This window comes from Aplysia californica, unplaced genomic scaffold (assembly GCF_000002075.1).
Source record: "Aplysia californica isolate F4 #8 unplaced genomic scaffold, AplCal3.0 scaffold00793, whole genome shotgun sequence".
In the NCBI taxonomy this organism is placed as follows: domain Eukaryota; kingdom Metazoa; phylum Mollusca; class Gastropoda; order Aplysiida; family Aplysiidae; genus Aplysia; species Aplysia californica.
Genome location: NW_004798063.1, coordinates 91,389 through 112,863, shown reverse-complemented (window position 1 = coordinate 112,863; position 21,475 = coordinate 91,389). Strand labels below are relative to the sequence as shown.

Sequence of the window (21,475 nt, the reverse complement as noted above, 5' to 3'; positions counted from 1 at the left end):
AAATAAATAAAAAAAATAAAAAAATAGAAAACGAATCCATCCCTGCCCTTTCCTTTATACAAAGTGCATCATCACCACGCGCAATCGCCCAAAGCAGTCTCCAAGGTAACAGGGTCAACATCAACATTAACAACAGCAACAACATAACCAGTATGTAAACATAATATTTTGTGACAATGTGAACCAGATGGGGAAGAAGAAACATAACTCAACCATGATCTTTCTCCACCAGACTGTCGGTCAAAAGTATCCCCCAAAAATGTGGCCTGGGCAAAAGGAGAACCTGTTCTCTCCGATACAATATACAATACATAGAAAAAGAGAGAAAAATCTCCGTTAAAATGTGAGTAAAGAGAAAACAGGATCAGGAGGAACTTGGGGACAATTTCTGCAAAAAGACATAAAGCCGGATAAGTTACCAGGGTACTGAAAAGTTGTTAACAAATGAGAAACGTCATTGGACGCAAACAAGAGTGTAGTCAGAGAAGGAGCTTGTTTGTTTGTTTGTTTGTTTGTTTGGGTAAAGAGAAGCACATCAACACAATAACCGTCATTTAGTGCTGGGGAAAAGTAAGACGGACAGAAACTATAGAGGGGAAGTAAAGAAGTAAGATGTATCAGTGGCGAACTCTAACCACCTGCAGATGAGCGGTCAGTAATACTACACCACAGCAGTCAGTCAGTGTGGAGGGGGAGGGGGAGGGGGGAAGCAGAACTAGCCTTGAATAATCTACCAGGATGGTTTAAAAAGTGAAATACAGTTATAACGTTTTCTCTTCCATGTAGATGCTTATAAACCCCCATCCATACTAAGTTCGTTAAGGCTTTGACCTTGCCTGTCTGGGCCAACCCTAGCGCCCGTGTCAAAGTTCAAATGCTGAACTCTATCTCTCATTATCATATGTGTCAACTGGCTTACAAAAAAAAAAGGCAAGCAGAGATTCCAACAACTTTTGAACAGTGCAGCTGTAAGAACCACAGTCAACTTGCCTTACGTCCAGTCTCAAGGGGGGGGGGGGGGGGTGGAGAGAGAGAGAGAGAGAGAGGAGACAGAGAAGGAGAGAGAAACCTTTTGAGTACACGACACCCTCATCTTCACACTGGTTTAGTACTAAATTCTGTTCACACATCATTATATTTTTACCAACATAACTGACTACATCTTCCCCTAGTCTAGACCACTGTTTGACATGTTACCAATAAAAAGGCTCTAGACACACACACACACACACACGTACATAGAGCTCTCTTCAACAACATGTCCTCAAACTTCTTTGGTTTGAAAACATTTGTTACCTATCTAAATATCACAGCCAATTAATTATCTGTAGCATGCAAACAATTTTTTTTAAAAAACCTAATTCATTTAAAGATTTACAAAAGATTTTGTAAAAAAATAAAAATAACAACGGCAGCAATTTGCAAGCTAAATGTACTTTTTAAAGACTTTCAACTCTCTCACCCTTCTCAAGACTCATCTGCCAGTAAAAAGACATAATAATGCATTAACTTTATTTTCCTAAGCAGACACACAGAACATATCCTATCGTCATCATCTGAATGTTTCACGACAAATTTTGTGAAATCTTCTTTTCAAGGATGCCACTGGGATTTTGTAATAATATCTGAAAAATAGTCAAGTTGCATTTGAGAAGAAGAAGACAGTCGACACAACTAATATGGGTTTAAACTGAAAACAAAAGCTTAGAATATTAACTGTTCTAGTGAAAATAACAGAAACATTGAAGAACCACCCTCCCCGCCACCCTAGAAAAATGGCATCCATGAAACCACTGAGGTGTAATGCAATCAGGAGCTGCTTCATAGAGCAAGACTCTGGGACCACCCGGACCCTCACAGGGCCTGAGGCACAGGCACAAAACACACAGCGGATGTATCCCCTGGACAAGCAAAGCCTACGATCACACACATCTTCAGTTTAAAAAAATATGTATATATAGTTAGCTTTTCATCTTCCAATTCATGATAACTTTTTGTCAATACTTCCTTATCCCTGATCTCAACATCTAATGGTGATGGTTTCAGAAAGCAAAGGCTTTGTAATCACAGCATCTTTTGCTAGGAAACCGCAGTAACCAAGTTTGATAAATCTACACACGTTGAATCCTGCTGCCGAAGCCGGTTTTCTAATCGTTAAGCATCTTCTCGGGTAACTTTTTGTCATCGAGAGTCAACAAAACGAAAGAATTAAGAACAAAATCTCAAACAAGAGAGATAAATACATACCTTGTCATTTCTACAGTAGGAGAGTGAGAGCAAGTGAGTACGTGTAAAAACATACAGACATGTCAGATCAACGTATACATTGAATTGTCAGTAAAAAATTGTTGTTGAACATTTCAGCGATAAAATGGACAGCGTTGCCCAAATGTCATATGTAGTACAAAAAAATTATTTTTTTTAATCTAGAGGGGGGAAAGAGAATGAAAGAGAGAGAGAAAGAGAGAGAGAGAGAGAGGAAACTGAGGTAAAGCTCAGGTCAAGTCGGAATACAAAGCAGACTGAGGTACTGAGTTTTCAAGCAGCAATCTGACCCACTTGGCTCTGTAGGAGGAAGTGGGCGCTGGAAGGGGGTAGCTGTCCTTGTCCTCCAAGGTCAACATGTATCCTCTACTCACGCAACATCATAACCTCGTCTGACCTCCTCTCCTCGTCCCGATGTCTCCTCATTAATTTTTTCATCTTATCCTCATCAGACATCCTCTTCTCGTCCGATTGCCTCCTCAGTATGTGTCATATCCTAATCGCACAACCTCTCCTCATCCCATTGTCTCCTCATTATGCGTCATATTCTTATCGGACATCTTCTCTTCATCCGATTGTCTTCTCATTATTTTCCACCTTATCCTCATCCGAATGTCTCATTACTTTTCATTTTATCCTCACTGAGCGTCCTCTCCTCACCGAGCGTCTTCGTCCTCACTGATGTCCACCTCCGTGGCCAGAGCCGGATCGGCGACCGACTCTGGGACATCCAGAGGCAGAACGTCCTCATCTCCGTCGTCCGCCGCTAACGACGTCTCGTCCTGGGACGTGGCCGCGCCAGTGACCGCAGACGCCGCCGCTGGGGTTGTCTCCTCCTCCTCCCCCTCCTCCTCAGCATCGGCTGCTGGGGGCGCCAAGTCTGGGCACTGGGAGCTTGTGTCTGGGTGCGTTGGGGAGCTGGAGGAGCAGAAAACGTAAAGAGATGTGTGTAAAACTTTTGAACGTTCGCTTCTTAGGATCATGTAAAGTTCTAGGAAAACACAATGATGCCTTTCTATGACAATACAACAACAGCCAGTCAGCATTTGGTTAGTTTGTTTCAGTAAGAGTTTTACGGCACTTGCAACACAAGTCATATTAGTGGTGAGGAATAGCGCTTTTACAAGAGAGTAACAAATACAAAAGAAAGAAGGAGGGGATATGAGGACGATACATGTTTGATTGGAAATAAGGAGCAAAACAAAACAGAGCACCCACCAACCACTCATGCATTGGATAGTCTGAGCGCAAGAGAAGAGCATCAGCACCAAACTAAGGCTACAACATAAAGGCATCCTTTTGGCGCAGGGAAAAAGCAAGACAGGCAAGACACAGAGACCTGGGACTCTGGATGGCAGTAAGGAACAATTTGAAAAAGAAACAGGAGCCTCCAGTTGCATTTTGGGACTGATTAGTTTTAGTTTTAGTAGACGTTTTACGGCACTCGCAACTGCATAAGGTCATATGAGCGCCAGAAAATTAGAGGTGTTACAAGAGAGTAACAAACATAAAAAAAGAAGAAGGGGCGATAAGGACGATAGATGTTTGATAGGAAAGAAGGAGCAAACCACACCATAGCACCCGCCAACCACCCACTTGGGACTGATTTTTTTTTCTCGTTTTAGTAAGAGTTTTACGGCAACAACACAGTTAGCTCATCATATATGTGCCAAAGAAAAAGGTGTTGCTTGAGAGTATCATATAAAAAAATAAAAAAAAGGAGGAGTGGTAAGGACAATAGACATTTGATAGGAAATAAGGAACAGACCACACCAGAGTACCTGCAAAACACTTTTGGGACTGCAAGTTCGTGGCCTTGCAGCTAAAAAATTTCAAAGAGACCCATTCGTCCTTGAACAATACTCATACATTTTTTTTAAATGGTAATTTTACACCCCCATCGACACTATTTAGAGCATATAGGAGGCAGACTGCCTCAACCCTTTCTGCTACGCCAAACCCAAGCTGAACGGTATACGTCCCTGCAGACAGAGATACTCAAAAACGAACCTCCCTTAAAAATTAATGGGAATAGAACTGGGCAAATATAATAATAATAATATTAACAGTAATGATGAAAATCGCAATGCCAGCATTTATATTGCACATACCCATGCTCTACAGCATGCCTTATGTACTTTGCACCTATTATTACCCCAACAACAGGCCCTAGAACACTCAGGATCACTCCCAGCATAAATACAGTCATTTACATCACATGTAGCAGCCCCCCCCCAAAAAAAAAACAACAACAAAAAACCCCCCAAAAAACCCAAATAGTTGTTAAACTTTCAGGAACACTGAAAGTGAACATTAAAAAAATATAAACGGAAATATTCTCATGTTGACCACTCCGGATCCATCCTCAAAATAATCACAATTTGTGGTCAAACAAGATCAGAACATAATCATATCTAATTTGCATTTTAGTATGCAATTAACAGCACTTGCAACAATTTAGTCATACTGGGCTAATAAAGAAACAAAAATCTCAATAGAAATATAGAGACACTCGTTAAAAATTCCCAGTGCTTGGAAATCGAACTCTTTGCGTCTACTGCAAGTGACAGTAAAGCAGCCCCCCACAGCTACACCACAGATGCCAATTGAGGAGTCCACGGGAAAGACGGGAATAGTCACAAACTGAAAATCGTGAGAGTACCAATTGTGAATGCCTGTTGACTCATAACTGTATAACTGTTCAACTGTGGGTTGATTAATGCTGTTAGACTTCCCATTCAACAAACATTAAAATAAAACCACTAGTCAAACAAATATGAAGCTATGAGTCCACAAGCTTTTAAAATTGACACCCTCCCAATTTCCAGTTTGTGACTATGCCTGTTTTTCCTGTGGACTCCTCAATTGTATCAGCCTCTCTAAGGATAGAACAATACACAAACGTATAACTATTATTCCCATTTCTTTACCTAAAGAAAGGATACCTGAGTAATTGAGGGATACATCTGCACAATTGCCATTTTGTTGGGGAGAAATGGGTAGGGGAGTTTAAAAAAGAGAGGGGAAAAGGGGTGTGGGGGGGGGGAATTTAGAATAACAGCTACCTTCTTCTACCAAACATCAACTTGACCAATATCACGAAAAATACTACAGTAACAGTTTAAAAAAAGTCTTATATCAAAATAGTATATACACCAAAGTACTAGATACACATACAAAAAAAGTTCACAATAATAATTAGCAAGAAAAGTATGAAGGGAGGGGGGAGGTAGGGATAGAGAATGAATATAAACATTACATGTAGAATGTATAGTACCATGCACAGCAATAATACCTTCATAGCTGGCAAAAGAGACTTTTTTGTCTGCAGTGAATACATTATTATAGCTGTACCACTCCCCCCCCCCCCCTTCTCCAAACCCTGAATGGAAAAAAGAAATCACTCACGTGACAAATGCACACACACCACAACACGGTGAGAGACGATTCTGACGCTGCAGTTGCCCGTTTTAAAAGCATGACATCTTTATTGCACTCCGACCCATTCCCTGCACTTTAATTGACCTGAAGCCTGCCTCCTCTACCCTAAAAATGCCAACTGATATTAGAAAAATCCAAACCTCCTGGGTTTGTACAATAATGACCCCCAAAAAGCATCTGGTCATTTTTTCCTCTGCTTCCTAAATCTCGCAGCCAAAAGAGCCCCTTTGAAAGATGCGTACTTTCAATATTCCATAATTTTGCTTTTTTTCTTCAAGTCTATATCATGCAATTAGTCAAATGAACTCTTCTGCCTCAAATTTAACTGTGACTGATGTTTAGTAGGAGTTTTACACTTTCATAAGGTCATGTGAGTGTCAAAATGCAAATGTGATTGAACTTTTGATAGGAGCACAACATTTTCTGAAAAAAGAGCCTGTGCACTTCCTCAACTACAAAGTGGCCTTAGAGGGCAGGTACAGCAGTATATCCCCCCTCCCCCCCAATGAACCACAACAAGTGCAATAGCAAATTAAGTGTCAATTCCACTGAGAACAACATGTCTACCCAAACAATAAAACCAATCATGCCACAGTGAATAAGTGCAAGTTCCGGAAAAAACATGAGGTGTAATAAGAAGAGAAAAGGAAAATATGTAAAAAAGAAAACAAATCCCCCCCCCCCCCCCCAAAAAAAAAATAAAAAAATAAAAAAATAAAACAAAAATTGTTGTAACTTAAAATATTTTCCATGTGTGAACTTTTCAGGCACATCAAAACCACCCATAAGCAATTAAGACAAGACCCACACTTTCACCCACATCCAACAATCCCGTCCACATTGGACACCACCCCCCCCCCCCCCCCACTTAGCATTCACACAGAGAAGGAAGCATATATAATATGTGTCACAGCTGGGTGGAATCAGACATTGTCACTGTTTGGGCATGTAGAGTAACCGGTATCAAGTTAGAACTGAATTCTTTGCATTGCTTGTGATGATAAAAGCACCCATCTATCTTGAATAGAAGTCGAGATAGTAATTAATTAAAGGAGTTGGGGCTCGACTGGCTTCAGAGGTAAAATAAGTGAGAAGATAACATGATAAATGCCAAAGTTTGGTGACTTCCATACCTTGATAGTTCTTGGAAACTGACAATTTACAATCATTTTTTGTCCCTTAAATCAACATTTTTCAGTGTAATCCACACAGAAATGTGTTTTAACATACACGTGAAAGGTGTTGAGTCAAAAATAAAAAATTGGATAAAAATTGGCAAACAGGCAGAAAAATGCCAGTTTCCTTGTTTTCAGTATTTTGACAAGCACCTCATTTCACCACAATGTCTCACATACGATAAATGATAAGGTCAATAATATAGCTGATAATACAAATCATAGATAAAAAGAATAATAATTGTACGAAATAAAGTCAAATGAAATAAGCAGCAATGAGAAAACTAGCACAGAGCTGTGTAGCTTCTGGAACAAAAGAGCACGAACACCCTTGCTCTACAAACAAAAACAAATATAAGAAATCTGAAGCCAAGATGAGTTTGTACAAACAAAACATCTGCCTGCAGCACAGTGAGTAAATTGACGAAGTTCAGGTACAAACTGAAAACCCCCACGGCCCACAGCGAGATGCACACGTGAGTTAGTAAGTTCAGACTGTCGGAGAGAGAGAGAGAGCAGAACCCAGGACAGATGGCTAGCTGGTTGGTCACATGGGGGGAAAAGACATGAGTTTCCGTCCAACAAGCTACTGCTTTATTAATAATATTATCAGCCATCATATTGTAGAAATGTCTCCTTACAATTGCTCTTCCCGCCCTCATCTCGGGAGAAATTCCTCATTACTAGGGACTCTTTTAGCCCTCATCTTAATTAAATAAAGAAATACCTTGTTACAATTGGATCTTCTTGGCCTCACTTTAAAGAAATAACTTCTTATAAATCTCCGAGGCATCATTTTGAAAAAATACCTTGGTACTAATAGCTCTTGTTACTTATGGTTCTTCTAGACCTCACCTTGAAGAAATACCTCATTACTAATGATTCTTCTAGACCTCACCTTGAAGAAATACCTCATTACTAATGATTCTTCTAGACCTCACCTTGAAGAAATACCTCATTACTTATGGTTCTTCTAGATCTCACCTTGAAGAAATACCTCATTACTAATGATTCTTCTAGACCTCACCTTGAAGAAATACCTCATTACTAATGATTCTTCTAGACCTCACCTAAGCTTACCTTGAGGAAATACCTTGTTACCAATGGTTGAACTATACCCGAGCTCTCAACTTGAAAAGATACTTTGGTCCCCAGTACAAATACCCTGGTATTCTTAAACTACAACAAAAAGAACATCCCCATTCTCTTCTTCTACTCCAAGTGGGGAATGGCAGTTGAAAAGTCTGAGGGTTGTTTTTTTTTTTGCCAGCATTTTTCTTAAAACAGAAAGCAGATGAACTCGATAACAATGCCCAAATTCATTAACTTACACACTAGATCTGTCTGGACTATTTCACTTGTTTTGTACCCACAGCGGGCAAAGGACAAACGATCCAGGAAATGGCTGATGTGAACATTTCTAAAACGTAACATGTACAGCATAGAAGCTTTACGGTCTCACTTTCGTTACACATACCACTATCTAGCTCTGCATAGGATTTTACTGGTTCTTTAAGGTTAAATCCGCATGAGTGCAAACTTGTGAAATAAAGTAGCTATTACATTCAAAGGCCGACCTGCTCAACCCCCTAGAAGTCAAGGTGGAAATAGGTGGAAAAAGACAAGTGCTAGAAAAAGCCACCACTACAGTCTACGAGCTGGCCACAGCACAGGGAGTGTCCCCTGGGCAAGGCCAACGTGTACATCATACAAGTGCCGTAAGAAAACAGATAGTACCTCGAGCTAAGTACAACAACTTCCATCTTCATGCTTCGTTATCGGGGCTGCTCTGAGAACAACAAACGGGTTTAGTGACATTAAGAAAGGTCATGGACATATACTGGCGATCAAAAGAAAGACACCACATTCAATTTTTTAAAAGAAAAAAAAAGGGGGTCCATTTTGCTGGGAAAAGTATATATAAACTTACTTCTGATGTCATGTCGTGAGTCTGGGAATAAACTTCGGAAACGAAATCACAACACAAGCTAAACCGCCTCCACCCAATGTACAAGAGAAAATATAACTTAACACTATGCCCCCACGGGACGCCGATCAGCAACGGTAAGAAGCCGTCCCTTTTCCCCGCAGGATGCCGATCGGTGACGGTGTGATATAGCATTTACTGCACCTGTATTCTGGTCCGTGGGGATAAGTGTTGCACGCTCTGCGCGCTGCGTGTGTCAAAAGTGTTAACGGTTCAGAAGAGTCTTGAAGGGTGAAAGTTGAAACAGAACAGAGGCACATGATATTGTTTGAAAGGTCATAGGTCATATAAAAGCAACACGTATTCTAACAAAAGCTTTACTGCTTTTTGTTTCAAATGTTCTTCATACCCCTAAACAAACAAAAAACCCCCCAAAAAATTCCATGCATGTAGAAAAGACAAAAAACCCATTATTTCCTGCAACTCTTTTACAATCAAAGATTCACAAAAAGAAGAGAATTATTTTTAAAAAATAAATTTACCAAAACGTAACCTGGCATTTTTCTCCTTTCATAGTAAGTGCTAAAGACGACATTACAACATGAGAAAACGGAGGCTAGAGAATTTTAAATGTAAGTGTTTAACAACCCCAATCATCACAATTTAGATCATTTCGGATGTTGGGCTCCACCTTGCCCATCAGGGCCAACCTAGGATGAGAGGGATACATCGTCCAGTAGAAAGACCGAGATACTCAATAAAAATTCTCACCACACAGGAATCAAACTCTGGTCTTTTACGTGCTACGCTGAAACGATTTACTGCTTCATAACATATGTTGCTACAGGACACATCCAGCAGTACCCACAAAATAACAACACAGCCAACAAAAATAAACAGGAGAGGAAGAAACTGACGATGACGCGAAATGGGGAGGTGGGGAAGAAAAAAAATTCGGATATAAACCCAATACGAACAACAATATCAAACATTTACGGTGAACAGCAAATGCTCCGAGTACAGGATCACAACAAGAGACGGACATATGTAAATATGTAATTATAAAAATGACCATTAAACAAACAGAAAAAAGAAACCAACATACTGAACAAAAAGCTTTACTGAAATACATTCTCTTCACAACTCGAGGCTGACACCAAACAAGTACCATCACCCCCAGCTCCTCCGAAGACTTCACACAAATGAACAGGACTTCAGGTTTTCAATTGTCCTTGTTAATGTCTTCGACTATGGAACTATAAACCTCAGCCAACGCGAGGAGGGAGGCAAAAAACATCTACCACAACAGAGGTCAGCAAACACCGTCCAAGCAGGGCGTAATTAGTAAGTAGTAGTATACACTCAAGTATACGACGAAGTAGTACACAAGTGCACATGAACACAATAACGGTCGGGCCTCCGGCGACGTGGGTCCGAGTACCTACCCGCACCACCTGCACCAGCTGATACAACTCCCTGATGGCATGCGGTTATGGGCAGCAGTGAGAGAAAGTAGGGGAGGGAGGGAAGGAAGGGCATGGTTTAGTTGGCACGCACCACAAAAAGACATTTTCTGACACCAAGGGATTCCGCTGGGATTTTGTGAGCATAAGTGTGAAAATTCACTGCGTTGCATTTGCGAGCAAAAAGACAGATGCTGGGCACAGCTAATATGGGGTTAAACAGAAAAAAATGCTGAGAGTAATAACTGCTCTTCCTACCAGATTTCAGCAAAAATAACCAAAAAAAAAGAGGGAAAAATGGCATCCCTGTGATACATGAAAGGTATGAGAATCCAAAAGCCTGATCACAGATGATCCAACAGTACACACTTCTTTCATCTCTTCAAGGTTAGTATTTTCACACAGACCCCAGAACAAATGTGTATTTGATCCAGTAACCTGAATATATAAATTGAACCCTAGAGCTTAAAACGTATATTGAACACACTTATTGGACCCTCAAATTTAGACGTATATTGGACCCTAGAGCATGGACATCATTCATCCTGAACCTTCGACATGTAACTGACTAGAGCAAAAACAGAAATGTCATGGACGCTGGACCTTGGACAGATAATGGACCTCAGACAATTCAGATATATAATAGACACTAAAGCTTTTAATATGTAATGAACCCTAAACCTCAGACCTTTAATGGACCCGTAGACCTCTTATGGATTATAGAATGTGTGAAGGACCTAAGAATTTGAAACATAAACGACCCCCCCCCCATCAAATCTACCGACCTTGATAATAACGGTAAACTTCATGTCGGAAAAAAAAGTCATGGTTATTGTACACCAGGCATCAACCTCGATTTCCCCATCATTGTTAGGATAGACGTACGATGCAGTCTGTATTGCACAGGGCTGCTTGATCACAAAACTCAAGATGCACTAAAAGAGACGCGTTCTCAAACCCCAAACTCAACAACTCTTCAAGTTGCACACTCTGTATAGTGATATAAGTGGGATCAAGAAAGTGAAACCCATGTGCTTTCTGTTAAGAAATTTTTTAAAGACCTCTTCATGGTTTCCTTCTGTAAAAAGATTAACAGAGATTCAAAATCAAGTAACCCATCTGGAAGTCTAGCCGTGATGAAACCATAAAAAAAAAAAGATATGTGCCTTTCCGACACCGAACCTAGACCTCACAATTCAGTGCCCTAACAAGTACCACACCCTCCAACCTTTCAGGGTGACATTTCCACCTCAGCCAATGCACGTCGACTGTAAGATACAAACCTCTGTGAGTTGAGGCATGTGTTCAGGGCACTGTCAAGGAAAGGCTGTCAAGCAAATGGGCTGTCAAGCTTATGTCCATCATGTTAAACCTACCTTTTCTACAGGACAGGAAGACAATCCAGGCCAAAAAAAAAAACCTCTTTGAAAGCCTAACTAAAGATACTAAATCAGCAAGAAAACAGAAGTAATTACAAAAACATTTATTTTAAACATAAATGCTGTCTTCAATGAATAAAATTTGTTCCACCACTCTTCAGTCTAAATCTTTGCAATGCTAAATTGGTTTTCTTCCTTTTTGCTTTAAGTCGCTGCGTGCGTTCCATCAACGACAAAAGGTACCCACCTGTCTGGGGCATCTCCGCTGCCCTGACCTTGACCTCCGCCTTCTTTGCCATCAAGCGACTTCCTCTGGTAGTGAGACCTGCAGGACAATCAAACAAATGTAGAAATATGAGAAATTTTTCAACGCCGTGGATAAAGTATTTCAAATAAGCCTTTTCCAAGGCCAACTTGAGAATATTTTGGGCTATTTGGTAGATGAAAAGACCATCCTAACAGGAAAAGGATTACCAAGAATTATTTTTTAAATTTTAGATGTCAGCTATTCCTGAACAAAACAGAAAAAATATGATTCTGAATTGAAAATGGACAAATAATATCCATACTCAATCCCTTTACCTGAATCTCAGTTTAATTTTAGTAAAAGTTTTGCATTTGCAACACAACTAGGGCATTACAGGTATTACAAAAGAACAACATACAAAGAAAAGAAAAGAAAAGAGGAGACATAAGGTCGATAGGTGTTTGATAGGTGACTGAAGGAGCGAACCACACCAGAGCACCTACCAATCACCCATACGAATGCGATAACAGGGCTGAATCATTTTATCTTAGATGACGACTATTTGGAAAAGAAAGTGAAAAAATATAATTCTAAACAGAAAAAGGACAACAGTAACGATATCCCCTGCCCCTTACCTGAATCTCTGCTGAATGATCACCGACTGATTGCGGCCTTTCTTCAGCCTCTCGGACTCTCTCCGCAGACCCTGCAGAGTGTTCCCAGCATCCCCGCGCTTCTTGCGGCGAGCGTAGTACGTCCGGAACTGGTTCTGGATCAGTACGGCGGCATGACTCATCTTCTTGTAGTATGCGTACTGAAAATACAACCGGCGGATGCACAGTCTTAGTCCATTGTTCATATGTCACATTTTTGGGTGTTTTGGTTTTAGTAGAGTGTTTTTTGTTCTTTTAAAAAAGTGTTTTACAGCACTTGCAACATAATCAGGTCAAATAAGTTCCACAGATCAGAGATGTTACAAGAGAATAACAAACACAAAAAAAGACGGACAGATAAGGATGATAGATGTTAGATAGAAAAGAAAGAGCAGACCACACCAGAGTACTAGCCAGAAAACCACCCACAGTAAGTTTTCTCTACACTTGCAACACAAATAAGGTCATGTGAGTGCCAAAGATTAGAAGTGTTACTTGAGAGTAACATACAAAGAACAGAAGGAGAGATGAGGAAGATAGATGTCTTGATTGTACAGGTGATTGTCTAGGACAGGGGCCACTGTTGCATCAGGTTCGACTGTACTCAATTTTCAAGAATGCCTCGTTGGAGACTGCAGCTATCTTCGACTCACTGTCTCAGACTCATTGTGATTGAATGATGCATCTAATTACATAGGTATATTTTGTCAGCTTTACTTCTCTTTTCATATAGAAATTTAAAGAGAGTAATATATAATTAAAATTTTTATGTACACCTGCATGAGTTTTTACGTTCCTGTACAGCCAAGAAAAATTTCCCTCTGGGATAATAAAGTATTATCTTATCTTATCTTACCTCAAACTCACCATCTCCGCCTCCCCATCTCAGACTCACTATCCCCAACTCCCTATCTGCGACTTACTATCTCCAACTCCCTATCTGAAATTCACTGTCTCCAACTCCCTATCTGCAATTCACTGTCTCTGCCTCCCCATCTCCGACTCACCGTCTTGTATCTGCGGTAGTAGCTCTGGATGAGGATGGCCGCCTCGATCTCCTTCTGCTGCTGCATCTGCTGCATCTGCTGCTGCTGTACCTGCTTGTCGCGGTACTGGCGATACGCGCTCTGGATCACCTTGGCTGCCTCGTACAGCTTACGCTGCTCTTGGTCTGAAGACGTCAATAAAAGACACTAACAGGCTATAGCTATTTAAAAAAAAAAAAAAATAATATAAGTATAGTCCTAGATGTTTTACACCCCATCAACACAATTTAGGTAACTTAGGAGGTGGACATGAACCTTTTTTGTCAGTGTCCATCTAAGCTGACAGGGATACACAATCACAGCAGAAGCTCTCACCTGAATTCAAGTCTGCATGCAACGGCCTAACTGTTACACTACAGTTGCCAGTTGTTATGGCAATGACAATAAAAAGGTTAACAGACAGCAACTATGTAAAAACTTCCACCTTCAATGAAAAATTTGTCAGGGTACTGAACATCAGCCGAAAACAACTTTTTTAAAGCAACAAACTGATGATACAGAGAGTTTAGGCTAGAAAATATTTTTTTTTCATGTCAGGGTTGTCCATTTTCGGTACTGACGGACAATACAAATATCCCAAGTGCAAATTTGTCCGGACACATTACTGGTTTTTTTCACTAAGAGTTTTATGGTACTTGCAACATAATAAGGTCATATAAGTGGCAAAGATTAGGCACAAAAAAGGAGGAGAGATAAATACAATAGATGTTTCTTAGGAAAGAAGGGGCAAACCACATTAGAGCACCCGCCAACCATCCACCGACAGAAAGAAAATGTTCGGCACATGGTGAGAAAGGCTGATGATGATGACGATGACGACCAAAACTGACCAGAGAGAGTGAGCTGTGAGAAGTCTTTCTCCATGTAGGTGGTGGGCGCGTTGAAGTACTCTGTGAACTCGGCTGTGGTGGGTGGAGGAGAGTCCAGTGTGAAGCTGTAGGGGCTGTACGGGCTGGGCAGACACGTGGAGTCGGGGCTAAGGCTGGATGCCGGCGTGCCAAACTCAGGGTACCTGGAGGCCAGAGCAGCAGAAAAATGACCCATATGTAGAATGCTTGCTTTTGGTAGGATGCATACATAGAATGTTTACAAAGTTTTAGTGAGGTTTTACGGCGCTCGCAACTGCATTAGGTCATATGAACGCCAAGGGGTGAATGTCAACAGAGAAGTCCAAATGGGGAATCAGGCTTACTCTGCTCACCTTTCTAGCCTCAACAGCACAAAGTCTGCTTCAACTATCAAGGTACCCCAGAAAAAGCAATTTCCAAGAGAGTGACAAACATGCAAAAGAAGTAGGGGAAAAACGACGATGGAAAGGATCAGGAAAGAAAAAGCAGCAGTTCCCCCTATGTTGCTCTGGCACAGTATGAGCAAGACAATGATAAATCAGCACATAATTTACAATTCTACTGTGCATAAGAACGTGGTAATATCCCCCCCCCCCCTCCCCCCCGGAATGGCTTAAAGACACTTCAAGGCGCATACATAGAATGTTTAGCTTGTCTAGCTTTAGTAAGAGATTTATGTCTCTTTCAGTTTCAGTAAAGGTTTTCACAGTACTTGCAACACAATAAGGTCATATAAGTGCCGAAGACTAGAGGTGTTACAAGAGAGTAACAGACAAAAAAAGGAGGAGATACAAGGATGACAGATGTTTGACAGGAAAGAAGGAGCAAAACATACACCAGAACACCTGCTAACCAACCACAATGATCATTCAATGCCTAGAAAGGGCAAGACAGAGGAGAGGACAGAGACTAGAGTGTTGAAAGAGACATTGCTCTACCCCCCTCTCACCTGTACTCCTCAAAGGCCAGGCTGTCAGTCATTGGGGTGGAGATTCCTGAATCATCACCAAAAGAAGAGGGTCGGGGCGAGCCCTGCGAGGGCAAGGAGCTGTGAGATTCGCTCCTGCCCCGACCGCTAGAGGCGTCGTCCACCTCATCTCCTTTTGACGGAGACAGTTTGATGCGTTCTGGGATGGCTGCGATGATCTGATTAGCCAGAGTAACCATCTGGTGCTTGGAGCCATCTGGTGGTCAGAGTAAAAGAAACAGTGAGGGGTTAAAACCACATCCAGGGACAGCAAGGTTCGGAAAAGATGAATGTTGGATTGATATTTAACACCCCCCCCCCCCCCCAATCCAATCAAAAGAAGTCAGATCACTTAAGAGAGGGATGCTTCCTCCATTTGTTTAGTTTTAGTAAGAGTTTAACAGCACTTGCAACTCAAAACGGTCATATATGTGCTGAAAAGACAGTAACAAACACAAAACAGAAGGAAGAAAGATCAGGGCAATAGATGTTTGACAAGAAAGAAGGAGCAAACCATACCAGAGTACACGCCAACCCAGCAAGGGAAGGACAGGAAATATATTTGATTGGTATCTAACCTGTTATTTAGGCCGATGCAATGAGCTCCACTTTCCTTATTTGAATCTTTATAAATGGTGATATGACGCCATTGTATGGTACTGCATGTATGTCATCGCGTGTACAGTGAATAGCGTTGTGCATAGTGAATACTGAATAATGAATGTTGCCGATGGACTTGTATAGAAGGAAAAGAAAAACAGATTTACACACGGTATTCAAATATCCTGAACAGTGAACTCACACTTCAAACACGCAGCACTACCAATCAGGACAACAGAAAGAAAATCCACACCAATTACTTTTCCCAGGGAAACGTTAGCTGGTCCAGACTGGAATTTCAAACCTCAACATTACAGCAGACACATAGACAAAGGTGGTGTTAGGAAAGAGTAAAAACACATACACGCACAAACATTTTCACACCTTTGTTTGGGTCCAATTCTTCATCAGAAGAAAGTCTCTCAACATCTATGATGGGGCTGCCACCTCTTACAGGCACCAGCTCATCTGCATAAAGGAATAAAGAGAATGATGTCCATTAAAGCTCAGCAAAACTACTTATGGCATTATCTCCTTCATTTCAATGGCTGGATGCAATATTCTGACAAAAGCCATTTTTGCAATTTGATGTTTGTCCAAGTCTTGCATCTAGCCATTGACTTATCAATTTCCCTTCTACAATTTATAAAACAATACAAAAGATTCCGAGTTCTGCCAGTCTTACTCCGGCATGAGCTGGGGAAAGGGGGATGGGCCGAGGAAACATATATTGACAAAACGCTTCACTGCTGAATTCTGTTATTTAAAGGATTCAGTTGAATTCTGAGATAGAAAATTCCGTCTTTCAAAATGGGTTGGATAAGGTAAAGTGGCAATACACAGCAAGTCAGCATGTCAACAGCAACATTTCCAAAAGACTTCAAGATGCAGTTCAGGAAGCCGGTAACACAGAGGCTAAAATTTTCTTTAAAAAAGGACACAAAACACAGATAGCTCACCAGCCAGCTACTCGCAAAGTCCAGGAGAAAATTATAACACTTTCACTACACATCGCAGGAGAGTGAGAGAATTTTGTTTTTTAAACCCTTACCCTTTACCCCCCCCCAGCCCACTTCATGAATCTTTTCTTCTTCTTTTCTGATAGAGAAGCACATTAACACAATAACAGTTTGGAGCTGAAAAAGAACATATAATATAAGGCATTTACATAGCACTCAATCCTGACTAAAATACACAGGCTCTGAGCGTTTTACAACAACCCCCTCCCCCCTCCCAACCAAACCAAACCAAAACAGGTAGAGTACAGAGCAAAGACAACGATCAGCCACCGCTCTCACCGGTGTCCATTTTGGAGGTAGAGGGCTCGCCCAAGTAACTCGAAGGTTCGTCTATCTTGTCCTCCAGCAGCAGCCGAGGGGCAGGGGGTGCCACAAAGGCCATGTCCGGGCTGACAGACAGCTGGGGCTCCGAGGCACTCTCCCGCACAGACTGGGCCAGGGTCGAGCCCAGCGTGGGCAGCGTCGCCTGATCGTCGTCTTGACCACTGGGCAGCAGGTCTACCGAGTTACGCTTGCTGAGGGGTCTTGATGTCTGGCTGATCACCTGTGCCGGGGAGAGGAACGGGGGGAAAGAATGCGACATGTAAAACTCTTCTTTTAACTATTAGTTTTAATTAAGTTTTAGTAAGTTTTATGGAACCTAAAACACAAATAAATCATGTAAGTGCCCAAGATTATATGTGTTACTAGAGAGTGACATGCAAATAAAAGAAGGTGGAGAGATAAGGATGACAGACATTTAAAAGGACAGAAGTATTAAAAAACATACTAAGCCAATAGTCTTACTGTGTTGAGAGGGGCAATACACAGACTTGGACAATACAAATAGAATTATGAAAAAAACATAATTAGCCAACAGTGTTGTAGCGCTCAAGGAAGCATTACATGAGAATCATACAATCCAAAAAAGTATTAAAAAACCAATAAGCCAAGAGTCGATGGTAACCTTACTGTGTTGAGAGGAGCATTACTCCAGACTTGGACAATACAACTAGAATTATGAAAAAAACATAATAAGCCAACAGAGTTGAAGCGCTCAAGGAAGCATAACACGAGAATCAGACTATACTAAAAGTATTAAAAAACAAGAAGCCAACAGTCTATGGTAGTAACCTGTGTTCAGAGGGGCATTACAGCAGACTGAAATAATACAAAAAGACGTATGAAGAAAAAACCCAACATGAGCAAACAGTCTATGGTAACCTTACTGTTTGTTTTAGTAGATGTTTTACAGCGCTCGCAACTGCAAAATATCATATGAGCGCCAAGGGGTGAATGTCAACAGAAAAGTCCTTACAGGGATTCAGACTTACTCTGCTCACCTCTCTAGCTTCAACAGTACAAAGTCTGCTTTGACTATCAAAGAACCCCAGAAATAGCGGGTCACAAGAGTGTGACAAACATACAAAAGAAATAGAGGGGAAATGACAATAGTAAGGATTAGGAAAGAAAAAGCAGCAGTTCCCTGTTGAAGTTCAGGCACAGTTATGAGCATGACTTTGATGAATCAGCCCATTTACAATTACAACTCTACATGGCATAAGAACTCGAGATGTTAATATCCTCCCCTTAGGGAATGGCCTAGCACCGCCCCACGGGGTTAAACTTACTGTGTTCAGAAAGTTATTACACCAAAACAAATAGAAGTATGAAAAAACAAAATAAGCCTACTCTGTTATTGTGGTCAGGGACACAACACGAGAATCCGACAATGCAACAAATAGTAGGAGAGCCAACTGTTTACAGTAATCTTATTGTATTCGGAATGTCATTACAGACTCAGACAATACATAAAGAAGTATAAAGAAACAGAACATGCCAACAATCTTACAGTGTTCAGAAGGAATCAGACAACACAAAATTAAATATGAAATTACATAGGAATTGAACAGTCTGTGAAGGTTGTTTTTTTTTTTTCTTTACCTGCTCGCTGTACCTCCGGATGAGCTTCGGTCCCGGTTTGCCCGGTTTGGGGAAGGACTTCGGTGGAGGAATCTGAATCCTCAGCTCGTCCTTGACCTCAGCGTCCTCCTTCAAGTCCACAGACAGGTTCTCCGACACGCTCGAACCAGCCGAGGCGGACACAGCGCCGGCCCTTACACCACCTGAATCGCTGGACATGAGAGGGGGGGAGCTGGTGGTGTCCATTCCACCCGGTTGTTGCTGTTCCTGGAGCTCCAGTTCTTTCTGCTGTTGCTGTTCTTTGGCTCTTTCTAATTGTTCCACCTGCACAGACAAAAATTATCATTTAATTTTGCTCAGTTCTTTCTGCTGTTGCTGTTCTTTGGCTCTTTTTATTTGTTCCACCTGCACATGCAAGAAATATTAAATTTTTCTCAGATCTTTCAGCTGTTGCTGAATTTTAGTCTAAGTAAGAGTTTTTTAAGTTTTAGTAGTGGTTTTACGGCGCTCACAACTGCATAAGGTCATATGAGCGCCAGAAGATTAGAGGTGTTACAAGAGAGTAACAAACATAAAAAAAGAAAAAGGGGAGATAAGGACGACAGATGTTTGATAGGAAAGAAGAAGCAAACCACACCAGAGCACCCGCCAACCACCCACTAAATAAGAGTTTTACTGCACTTGCAACACAAAAAGGTCATACAAACGCCGATGATTTTAGGTGTTACAAAAGAAGTACAAACACAACAGAGGAGAGATAGGATGACAGATGCTTGAGAAGAAGGAGCAAACCACATCAGAGCACACGCCAACCACCAACATAGTTGTTACTGTTCTTAGGCTCTTCCTAATTGTTCCACATGCCCAAACAAGAAATATCCCTTTATTTTCCTCTTCTTTACGTTGTTGGTGTTGCTTTTCTTTGACTCTTTCTAACTGTATTAGAAAAGAACATAATAATTGCTTTTCTACTGTGCATTTTCACGTTTTACAGCATGCTCTAAGCCTTTTTCAACATTATTACCCTTGCAGACTTTAGAACACTCAGAAATATTCTCGGCTTCCTGACACAAGTACAACCCCCACCACAGAAGTTCAAGTGTACTTCTTTGTCACTATTCACTAGCTACAACTCTCTGACATACCACAGGATTAAAGGCACCTCCATGACCTCGTGAAGTATTTTTTGTTTAGCTTTTTTAAAAATCTTTACTGTGAACAAAAGGGATATTTGGCACGGCAAGGGTTAAGAACATTTTTAACTTCAACAATATTCAGGAATTAAATTTCAAGCTGCCCTGAAAAGTCCTTGGCCGCTATTCTTGCTCTCACCTGGTTGGCCAGGTTGTAGTGTCCTTTCTGTCGGGCCAGGGTGAGGGGCAGGAGGCCATCTTTATTGCACATCTTGAGAGGCGAAGTGTTCCAATGATACAGGGTCAAGGCCGCGTCAATACGGCCCAGAGCACAAGCCCACATCTGAGGAAGACACAGGTCAGTTAGTTTCAGTTAGAGCTTTATGACATTTGCAACATAATATGGTCATATAAGTGCCGAAGATTTGAGATGTAACAAGTGAGTAACAAACACAAAAAAGAAGGTGCAGAGATAAGGACGATAAATGTCTTAGTTTAGTTTTAATAGAGGTTTTACGGCACTCGCAACTGCATAAGGCCATATGAGCACCAGAAGAATAGAGGTGTTACAAGAGAGTAAAAAAAAAATTTTTAAAGAAGGGGAGATAAGGACAATAGATGTTTGATAGGAAAGAAGGAGCAAACCACACCAGAGCACCCACCAACCACCCACTCAGGGGCGATTTAAAAATACAATAGCACTACAAAAACAGTACACTGTGTTCTGAGTGAATGTCTCTTTCTGCATATAGGTCATTGATATAAAAACAAAAATGACGTTAATTGATATGATTAAAAAAACAGCTCTGGGCGCTTTACAAATACAATAGTGACACAAAAACAGACACTGTCTTCTGACCAAAAATCTCTCTCTATATATATCTCAATGACCTAAAAACAGAAATGACTTAAAACTGAAGTGAGAGCAGTTCTTACCAGCGGCGTGCAGGCGTGACTGTCCACACTCTGGGCGTCCACCTCAAACTCCAGGACCACGTTGCTGTTCTCGCGCCTGGAGGAATAAAAAATACAGAAAAGAACTGTAACTTCAGGAACAGTTTTACCGCACTTGCAACCCAACAAGGTCATATAAGTGCCTAAGATTAGAGGTGTTACAAAAGAGTAACGCACACATAAAAAAAAGTGGGAGGGGGGGGGGAGACACAAGGACGTCAGATGTTGGATAGAGAAGGAGCAAACCACAATAGAGCAATCGCCAACCACCCACGCTTTAACTTTTCAGCTACTCAATACAACTTGCATATTTATCACCACCAACTACAACAAATAATGATCAAAAGTAATCAACAAAACAAAGGACAGACACAAGCAGCAATCAACAATGGACAGACAAACAAACAAGCAGCAATCAACAAAGGATCACAAAGAAGATAGTGAGCAACAAAACAA

At 41.1% G+C, this 21,475-nt stretch overlaps 1 protein-coding gene across 1 annotated transcript in view; it reads right to left on the bottom strand.

Annotated features, from left to right (window-relative positions):
* Positions 1 to 1,996: 1,996 nt before the first annotated feature.
* LOC101845959 overlaps positions 1,997 to 21,475 on the bottom strand; it is a 41,251-nt gene continuing 21,772 nt past the window's right edge. Inside the window, exons 21-30 of the mRNA XM_035972679.1 lie at positions 20,265 to 20,408; positions 18,954 to 19,256; positions 17,310 to 17,574; positions 16,396 to 16,479; positions 15,394 to 15,628; positions 14,427 to 14,608; positions 13,558 to 13,721; positions 12,533 to 12,711; positions 11,898 to 11,975; positions 1,997 to 3,183 (exon numbers count right to left, since the gene is read on the bottom strand). Coding sequence (XP_035828572.1) covers positions 2,922 to 3,183; positions 11,898 to 11,975; positions 12,533 to 12,711; positions 13,558 to 13,721; positions 14,427 to 14,608; positions 15,394 to 15,628; positions 16,396 to 16,479; positions 17,310 to 17,574; positions 18,954 to 19,256; positions 20,265 to 20,408 — 1,896 coding nt within the window. The 3' untranslated portion in view covers positions 1,997 to 2,921. The remainder of the gene's footprint in view (positions 3,184 to 11,897; positions 11,976 to 12,532; positions 12,712 to 13,557; positions 13,722 to 14,426; positions 14,609 to 15,393; positions 15,629 to 16,395; positions 16,480 to 17,309; positions 17,575 to 18,953; positions 19,257 to 20,264; positions 20,409 to 21,475) is intronic.